The sequence below is a fragment of the Perkinsus marinus genome (genome assembly GCF_000006405.1).
Source record: "Perkinsus marinus ATCC 50983 genomic scaffold scf_1104296958780, whole genome shotgun sequence".
Taxonomy (NCBI): Eukaryota; Perkinsozoa; order Perkinsida; family Perkinsidae; genus Perkinsus; species Perkinsus marinus.
In genome coordinates, this window is record NW_003206624.1 from 1 (window position 1) to 8860 (window position 8860).

Sequence of the window (8860 nt, forward strand, 5' to 3'; positions counted from 1 at the left end):
CCCTCAGAGAGCTGTACACGGCGTTAGAGATAGGCCCTGCTAAAGTCTCGGCAGCAGTTGCTTATGATAAGCTCGATGCTTACATGCGGAAGGGCAGTCCTGATGAAGCAGTTCTGTGAGTCGACCCGGGTTCGAATCCCACATCCTGCATTTATATGATCAGTGTCGTCGTCATCGACGAGCTGGACTACCTAGTCACCAAACAACAGAAGGTCCTCTACTGCCTCTTTGATTGGCCGACTCTACCCACATCCAAGCTCGCCGTTGTAGCCATCGCTAATACGATGGATCTACCCGAACGGATGATTCCTCGAGTGGCCTCGAGAGTGAGCAAGCGCAATCATCACTGGTTGAGGTCTCTGCTACTCAGCTGGGGTTCGGCCGTGTAAACTTCAGCCCATATTCGAGTGACCAAATAGCCGAGATCATTCGCCACCGTATGGAGGAGTGCGGGGGAGGGGCTGTTTTTGAGAGGTAGCGAGTTAGGGTACTATGGAATGTATAGTGTCGGCTTCAGCAATGCTATCAAGCTATGTGCTATGAGGGTGGCATCGGTCTCGGGGGATATACGCAAGGCTTTACATATCTGTCGTAGAGCGATAGAGTTGCGGAAGAGGGGATGTAAGGTAATGATGAATATCTTGAGGTTGGCCATACATGATACAAAAGAGGTTCAGGTCACACCCGCTGAGATAAACGCCGCTCAAAGTGACACTTTTTCGAGTGTGCTAGTCGACAAGGTCACGTCTCTGCATACCTTCCATTTCCGATTCATGTTAGCATTCATAATGCTAATGCGAGCCCAGAGGAGCCCACAGGTTTCGAGGTGGTCCATGCTCTGCAACTTACAGGTTGCCTCTGCTTTAGTCCATCACTCTACATGCAGTTTATGATAAGATGAATGCTCTATCTTATCATCATCCACCCGAAGGCTATAATGAGTACCCTGGGGGATACGTGATGCCCTTCCGCGACTTTGAAGTCCTCGCGGCAAAGCTCGAGAATTGGGGTATAATAAACCTCTACACTGTCATGAAGAACTCCCTCTACTTGAGGGACTGTCCCGATGATGATGACGATGAGAGGGTAGTTCAAGTCCATGCTCGAGTACTTCTCTATCTGCTGCATAGGCCGGAATGGAGGATCTAGGGGAAGACCTGCAGATGGTGACTCAGAAGCGTGGTGCGAAGGACCTCCTTTCGACTGCTGACAAGCAGCGAAGTCGTGAGTTGAGGTTACTTGTATCACGGTTAGAGTGGGGCCCCTCAGGGACGGCAGTTGGTTCGGTGACGGATAAGCGGCGTCGGGATGAGCGGCTACGGCAATGTGCTGAGGACGAGCCGGGAGCTCTCACTGTAAGTCGTCTACTCCTGCCCCCTCCTCTTCCTCCTCCATCTGGGTCGACTTGTTTTTAGATAGTATCACTGAGTGGTTACATTGACAGAGCTGATGTTGAGTACGCATTGAAGCAACGGGATGACAATAATGATCTGGCTAGAAGGCTGCTAGTCTGATGGCTTTCATGTCAACTGCAAGTTCAATGATACCCAATGTTGTGTTATTGAGTGCCAATTGGGTGCCTTGGGGAAGAGACCCCCTCCCTCTGGGCGTCCATATGAAGAGGGTTACACCTGGGTAATTCACACTCACATTATAGTATCAATGGGCGTATAAACCCCTCAACTTAGTTTATGTCGTTTATACTACTCGCTACCTTTCCAACTAATGCTACCTTCGAGTAGTCCTTCCTCACTCGGCAGTATATCCTTCCTCTTGATACAGCTGTGTGCAGCCGACTCAGGTGGGCGGCGGCAGCAGCAGCAGTGATAGTTGTGGTCTTTGACAGTAGTCGTCTTAGGGGATGCTGTTCCTGAGGCATTTCCCTCCCGTAGTATCCTATCGCCCTACCTTCGTCGTTCTGATGATTATCTCATATTCGCCAACATACTCGCTGGTCAGTGGAGCTGCTATGACGATATGGAGTTCACGATCGTCGTCATCGTTTAGTCGTTGTATTTGCGGTAAGCCAATGCCTGGTCACTCTCCAGGAGAGGAGGAGGGGGGATCCTGACTGCCCTGCAGTATTACGACAGAAGAGGAAGGGGATGGAGGGTAGGTCTGGGGCTGGTCCTATCCTGTAGCCCTTCTGGGTTCATCAGGCCTGATGAACCCAAGTGTGGATGCCCTCACCGACATCACCTCGAACCGCCTCCCATGGAGGCCTTATCGCACCAAGGACCAGCAGCATGCCCCTCAGCAGGATGCGGTCTTTAACTTCTTCGATGATGCCCGCCAGGGGTGCGTATGGTATCTTCATGCCCGAATGGTATGATACGGATCAGGTCCCATACCTCGCCATCAGACCCTTTACCTGAGGGGTCCTCCTCGACAGCCGATCAGGTCCTCAAGTGTCAGTACTGCGAGAACTTCACAGTGTAGGTCATGAGTGATGGAAGAAGGATGAGGAGAGCACTCGATAATTGTCAGAGTTCGAACCGTCACCCCACAGCCTGGCGGCATGCGAGTGTCGGTCTCGACTAGAGTCCCAGCAGCGCCCGTCCTACCTACACCTCACCAAGAACAGCAGTCGGCAATGAGTGAGGGCATGAATGCAGGAGGGCCTGTCCAGCGATCAGGTATGTTGTCCTCGCTGTGAGGATAATGATGATCGAAGCATGCTATCACCTCAGGTGACAACAGACTACGGAAACGCCGTTCGATGCGGCGATGATGATAATGATAATGTCCTTGGATGTTGTGTTCGTTATCAACCACCTCTAGCAGTGACCGATATCGTTATGGAGTGTAGCCCCCCTTCATATCATGTTTGCTCGCTACCGCCCTCCTCCGCGTCATCACTACCCTCATCATCGACGGTTCGCCTCCTCCATGCCCATTCATCGAGCCCTTCGTAGACAGCCTGTGCTTGAGTGGGATAGCCTCTTACGTCAATACATCGATAGTGGTCAGTGGCACCACACACTCCGACTGGCTAACACCCTTTATAACCATCGGGACATCTATCGTGCACCGGAATGGGTGTGGAAACACATAGGCCGTCGAGTCGTTGAGGAGGAGAACACCTTCACACCATCAGAGAGGCTCACCATAGTTAGGGATATGATGGAAGCTGGCAATGCTACTATGGTCCTATGTGATCCCCGACTGCCCTCTAAGGTGACCCAAGGAGTAGGTAGCCTACCTGCTGAGCAAATGAGAAATCTTATACTGTATCTATCATGTTATGGCTACGTTGAGGAGCTAGGGCGAGCTGTTGGACAGATGAGGTTGGAGGACCTCAAAGGAGACTCCCTTAGGTTGATAGCCCTCCATGCTCCTGAGGCATTCCCTTATGTAGCCTCTGGACTGTATGCAGCAGCGTGGCGTAGATACCAGATGCAAGACCCCAATAGGACCCATGGTCTCGTCCTCATGTCGACTACCGAGCTCTGTGGTGTGGCTCGAATGCTTCTACGAGTGGCTGTTGTCGTCGGTGCTGTAGAAGGACAGGGACTTCAGAAGACCCTTCAACGGCTCGGAGACCGCCTCTACCAACGTATGTGTGATGGGAAGGTATCGAAGTCCATGGTGAGTGGGGGACTCAACGGTAGAGTTATTCTTTATAGAATTACCTACATAGACTCCTGATGCTGATCATAATGCTGTTGTGCTCGAGAGACAATCCATTCGGAAATTCTTATTCTGTGTAGTCATAAAGCTGAATCGACTCCTTGATACCCCACTTGAACGCTGCTTCGACCTAATGACCAGAGACCACCGTCAGCTCTGTATCAGGTTGTTGATATACTCGAGACTTTTAGCGGTACCTGGCCAGCCCCGATCCATGAGAAGGTCCTCCAACTAGGATATGCTCTCCTACTGGACAATCATGCCCATACAGCGATAGATGGTAGTAGTAAACCCCTTGGCCCTGACACTCCATGACCATTATCACAGATTCGGAGTGTGCAAGAGTGCTACAGGTCGCAGCCAATGCTGAGTACGGCAACATGGCACTGAATCGTATTCTCACAATGAGGTCCTTCCTAGTCCACTAGAGCCATATGATGGAGGATCCCTCAGGTTATCATCTATCTCGGGGACGGCAGAGGAGAAGGAAGAACACTCGAGTAATGATAACGACGATGATGATGACACACGTTCGACGATCCGTACTTTCCACAGCATCGCCGAGAACTATGATGAGGTAGAGCCTTCCATGGCTCATAGGCTCAGCTTCAAAGTGAGGCCCAGCTGCTTATTGGCATACGTCCCCACATGCATCGTCGTCAGCAGGCTTTGAGCTCGTCGGCTAGTACTGCCGATGATGTTGCCCAAATAGTTGCTTCCCTCGGCAACTTCTCAACTCAGAATGAATGCAGCACAGCTCTGAGGTCCGTATCTCGTGATGGGTGTCGGTGTGGGAATGTCTAACAGGTCCTTCTGTGATCGAGAGCTCACCCTCGGATGTCTCTGCCAGATGAACATGCCTCAGCTCAGTGCTGTCCTTCTGGTTCTAGCTATGCAGCATATGTCCGCCACAGCACCATGTGAGGCCAGGCCTTGGTGGTGGCAATAGGTCTCTGCCAGGTACAGGGGAATGCTCCTGTATGAAGAGCTCTGATAGAGTCACTGAATACGACTACGACCCTCGAGCAGTGAGGGTGGTAGAGAAATTCTATTCAAGTTATAAGGTGGGGTAATCTGATAGGACTATGATGGTAGATGGGCCTTATGATAGGTCGGTGCTGCCCGAAAGGGGAAGATGATCAGAGCCCCTATGGTCCCGAAGTTGGTATGGCATCAAGACGACAAGCGTTGGCAACAGGGCAACTATCAGACGCGGTAAAGGCATCACCATCGTCACTCGAATTGTGGGGGAGGTTGTTCATCTCCTTCAGAGAGTCTGTTGGAGCGGAGCCTTTCAATGGTGATGCTCGAGAGCCCCAAAGACGGTGTGGATGCCACCCGACGGTCGTCTCCAACACCGCCGACAATGCAGTGGACTCGGCAATTCGTCGGGTCCTGAGGGTCCTGGCTGTAGGGCAGGTCGTGATGGCTCGATCGATGGGACAACTGGACGTTCTTAGAGACATGAAGGAGGCTGAGGGAGGCCTCTATGTTCCCAGTACGCCTATGCTTCTCGTAGTGTACCGTATTGCCCATTGTAGCTGTGTTCGATGTTCAAAATCGGCCGACTCCGCTACCATCCAAGGACGACATCCTGGAGGTATACAACCCTCCACGCTTCATCACGAGGACAGATCCAGACCTACAGGTGAGCTGTGACGGTGAGGGGTCGGCAGGGGTCATCAGGCTCTGCTTTAGACCGTTATTGCCACTCGTCCGCGACCACCAAGTAGTATAGAGCAATGGATTTCACCATCGATCCTAGCCGAGACCAAGGCTGTTGCAGCAGCAGTAGGCCGACTGGTGGTAGTCGATCGATTCGTAGTAGGTCTCTAGTTCAGAATGGAGTTAACTTCCCACCCCCGAGTTGGTCGTCCAACCAGAGGTCTGTCACCCATCACGTATCGAGTGACTTGATAACAGCTTTGATGATGTGGATGAGCTCAGGAGTAGCATCATCAGCATATACGAGCTGAAGGGTGCACTGTCAGGTACATGGGGGTATCGAGACTCTGTCTCTCGCAGAGCTACAGGTCATCAACTGCATCCTAGCCCTCTGTGAGGTAGACACTCATTGCCGATGAGAGAGATCCTCTTTGCCTCCGCCGTCAGGTCTTCATCCATGGCTCGGACCCTCCCGAGGTCCGCACTGACGGCGTCAAGCATCCTCGGAAACGAGCCTTCATCAACTCCGCCAGGCCGGACCGGTCCGAGAATGAGGTGCTTCCTGTGACGATCCTTATTGGCGATCATACCTTCAGTTACGCAATACCCTGACGCGGTTGATGCCCGAGCTCCCCCACCTGACTGCTATTACTCTCAATACTGATACTGTCCATCGTGATGTGTTATTAGGACACTTCCGTGTCGTATGCCTCGTTGGAACATGATGATCATACGTTTCTGAACTTTCCTTTTCGCGTCAGTCGAGTTGCTCTCACCCACATTCTGGGTAAACCACCCGGCAATAATGAAGATCTTCTCAACTGCCCATTCAGTACACCCCCAAGGACAATTACGGGACGTACAGAGTCTCCTGACACTTCTACTCTAACTGCCCTCCAACTGCCCTCCTCTTTACGATGGTCATATGCATACGCAAGACTAAACCTCGATTTGAATACCTCGTTAGGTGTCACAACAAGAGGTTTTATGGATGATGATGTAATTATTGCAGATGGTATGGATTGCCCATGGCAAGCCCAGCCTCATCTCCTCAAATCGCCAATTTACGAGGCACAATCATGGTCATGCAACAAGGGTACGAAGCGGGCGCTTCGTGAGGAACTTTTTGGGGTGCCAGTGACGCGGAAGGCGCGTCTCAGGAAGTTGACGAAAGTGCGCCCTAACAAATCGATTATCAAGGCGCGCGCTAATGTGCGTGCAAGCGCGCCTCGTGAAATGGACATTCCAGTCGTTTGAAGTGAAGGCGGCGTGTGAGAAGCATCAGAGTGAAATAATTCGAAAATGCGCACCTACTTCAGCAACATTGTGAAAAAAACGGAGCGTAGCGGCTATAGGCTTGAAGCCTATCGTGCGAACGCCTAACGACGCCCGCCGAAAATCCCGAGGAAACCAATCTTGACCGATTTCTCCTCGGTATGGGAGTGAATAAGGCTGAAAGCGCGGGAATATACGTATTCGAGTATGGGGAGTCCGAATCTGTGACTGAAATCAACTCAAGAGATTCGGATGATATCAAACACGCAAAACCTGTCAGACAGGGTAATTCCTATAACTTTTTATTCCAAAAAGTTGATAATCTTGCATAAGAAGAGTCGCGCTGCAAGGTATCTACCCTGGTCCGATTCTCGGTATATGATATACCGTATATCACTCGCCAGCTCTTGCAACCCGTGGTTTAGAAAAGTGATAAATTTCGGAGGCGTGCGATATGATAAGCCGTGTCGTAGGGGACGGTAAACGCGGTAAACGCTCGAAAATAAAACTAAAAATTTCGAGGATTGAACTCTGGACACCCTCTCAGTTACTATAAATCTAACCCACTGCACCATATTTATCTACAAAAACTTTCGAAGCGAGGTTGTCCTTACTTTTTGGTGGCGCGTGACGATTTATACGTAGAGATGTGGATACGTACGGATGCGGGGCGGCGACCTCCCATGTTGAAATCAAGTTTCGTGAATCTTGCATGAAACTAGGGAAGGCTCGTAATCACTGAAGTCGGCGTTTGTATGTTCGAGGGGCGATAGAGCACTAGACCCATAATGTCCGGCAACAGATCTACACACACCATATCATCCACGGCCATGCCCCAAAGAGAGAGAGGAACCCCAGCAGGTAAAGAGCGGGCCGAGCCTTCTCAATCGCCCCTAGCGGTTTGCCTACGTTCGAACCGTGAACTGCCGTCGTCGGGGCAGTAGCCGCCGGTCACTCCTCAAGTGTTGATTTTCATCATCGTAGCGTTTCTGAATGCATCCATTGGGCCTGAGATACAAAAACGAATTCTAAGCTATCTTAAGTACGCATCGCCACCTATTATGCAATGTTCTAGAGTGTACCATACCATTTTTGAGCCTCCTGATGAGTATGTTGCTCGCTGGTGGGGGCCGTCGTCCTTCAACCCAGAGAGGTCGTCTCCTCCATACATCTGCGTTTCGTCTACATCGTCCAACTACTGTGAAGACGATCGACTCTTGGAGGACTGAGCCTTCCAGTGAGAAGCCTATGTGGTACAACAGGTAACCCTATCGCCGCCTGTCAACCTAAAGAACCTATCTCCCCTCAGATTCGACCAAGTCGACCACATTTCCCAACACCCCGACCCTGAGAAAACCGAGAAGTACCCTCCGGTGGGTTCAGTCCTCTTGCCGTCCCTTCGTATCTAACCATTCTCAGGTTGATGATACTCGTAAGCTGATGAAGACCCGTGGGGACCCCACATCATGCGTGGCTGGGGAGAGTAGTGGCCTTGTACCGGCCTTGGGTTTCTCAGCCCTCCTACAGGTACGTCTATTGTCATTACGAGCATCTGCGTGAACCCGTGTTCCCAAGGAAGCCTGATGTCGCCAAGGGAGAGTTAGCCGCCGGTGCTAAGTCGACTCTATCGAGTATCTGAGAGTATCCTTTCCAGGCGCTAACGTCACTCGTACTGATGTGTGGAAGCGAGAGGGAGAGCCTGCTATCCAATCCATTGCAAGGTCATCATTATCACGACCACCGGTCTGAAGGACGCGCCCTCGACTCAGGTTCAATCCGGATAACTTCCGCCCTGTTGGGTATGCTGAGAACATTCCTTGTCCCGATACGTGCGTCCCTGAAGGCCATCTTGATTTCCGCCACACCCGCCTTCCAACCTGGCATGCTGATCGCCGGCCCTTCCACTACTTCGCTACAGGGATGTTTGGTCTCATTGGTTTGGCATTCTTGAGAGGTAGTTCATCCGTCCTATTAGTATGGTAAATATCATAGATCTCAGGCACGGTGGTTAAGGTCGTCCATGGTCTTTGGCCAGCACGCGATGCGATAGCTGCGGGGGTCATTGAGGTCGACTTGAGGGGTATTCAGCCAGGGCAGAACTTTGTTGTTAAATGGAGGGGAAAACCGGTTTTTGTGAGAAGACGTAAGAAGGATATCTTAGGTTGAAGCATGTAAGATGCAAAATATGTCCACATCTGAGCATACGCAGGTACGCAAGCTATGATAGATGCAGCGACTGCTGATGATGCAATCGTTAACAGTTTGAGAGACCCCGAACGCGATAAGGACC

The 8860-nt window shown here is 51.2% G+C and overlaps 4 protein-coding genes across 4 annotated transcripts; all 4 read left to right on the forward strand.

The window, feature by feature from the left end:
- Nucleotides 1-155: 155 nt before the first annotated feature.
- Pmar_PMAR026472 (origin recognition complex subunit, putative) lies at nucleotides 156-1514 on the forward strand (the record flags this gene model as incomplete). The annotated part of the gene is made up of 8 exons (XM_002773469.1): nucleotides 156-326; nucleotides 371-474; nucleotides 518-626; nucleotides 678-818; nucleotides 868-1086; nucleotides 1131-1224; nucleotides 1270-1355; nucleotides 1416-1514. The coding sequence occupies 8 exons, from the start codon at nucleotides 156-158 to the stop codon at nucleotides 1512-1514; spliced, it is 1023 nt and encodes a 340-aa protein (XP_002773515.1).
- Nucleotides 1515-1693: 179 nt separating this feature from the next.
- On the forward strand, nucleotides 1694-2743 carry Pmar_PMAR026473 (hypothetical protein). Its single transcript, XM_002773470.1, has 7 exons — nucleotides 1694-1801; nucleotides 1859-1954; nucleotides 2008-2112; nucleotides 2160-2298; nucleotides 2343-2435; nucleotides 2488-2636; nucleotides 2691-2743. The coding sequence occupies exons 1-7, from the start codon at nucleotides 1726-1728 to the stop codon at nucleotides 2729-2731; spliced, it is 699 nt and encodes a 232-aa protein (XP_002773516.1). The 5' UTR covers nucleotides 1694-1725; the 3' UTR covers nucleotides 2732-2743.
- Nucleotides 2744-2807: 64 nt separating this feature from the next.
- Pmar_PMAR026474 (hypothetical protein) lies at nucleotides 2808-6552 on the forward strand (the record flags this gene model as incomplete). Its single annotated transcript, XM_002773471.1, has 16 exons — nucleotides 2808-3588; nucleotides 3796-3910; nucleotides 3958-4039; nucleotides 4084-4243; nucleotides 4297-4394; nucleotides 4438-4550; nucleotides 4591-4694; nucleotides 4742-4845; nucleotides 4902-5128; nucleotides 5172-5278; nucleotides 5329-5421; nucleotides 5472-5579; nucleotides 5622-5693; nucleotides 5743-5850; nucleotides 5986-6082; nucleotides 6308-6552. The coding sequence occupies exons 1-16, from the start codon at nucleotides 2824-2826 to the stop codon at nucleotides 6550-6552; spliced, it is 2598 nt and encodes an 865-aa protein (XP_002773517.1). The 5' UTR covers nucleotides 2808-2823.
- A 1128-nt stretch (nucleotides 6553-7680) lies between these two features.
- Nucleotides 7681-8731, forward strand: Pmar_PMAR026475 (ubiquinol-cytochrome c reductase, iron-sulfur subunit, putative; the record flags this gene model as incomplete). The annotated part of the gene is made up of 7 exons (XM_002773472.1): nucleotides 7681-7832; nucleotides 7880-7943; nucleotides 7990-8064; nucleotides 8087-8180; nucleotides 8225-8291; nucleotides 8340-8524; nucleotides 8570-8731. Coding segments are annotated over 7 exons (799 nt in total), but the record flags the coding sequence as incomplete, so codon positions are not given.
- Nucleotides 8732-8860: the final 129 nt, after the last annotated feature.

Bases quoted from the DNA above. Each gene is read 5' to 3' on its own strand.
- Pmar_PMAR026473 (XM_002773470.1), top strand. From the start codon at position 1,726: ATGCTACCTTCGAGTAGTCCTTCCTCACTCGGCAGTATATCCTTCCTC. The intron at 2,436-2,487 runs GTAGGTCATGAG...GATAATTGTCAG, and splicing joins TACTGCGAGAACTTCACAGT to AGTTCGAACCGTCACCCCAC. The intron at 2,637-2,690 runs GTATGTTGTCCT...CTATCACCTCAG, and splicing joins AGGGCCTGTCCAGCGATCAG to GTGACAACAGACTACGGAAA.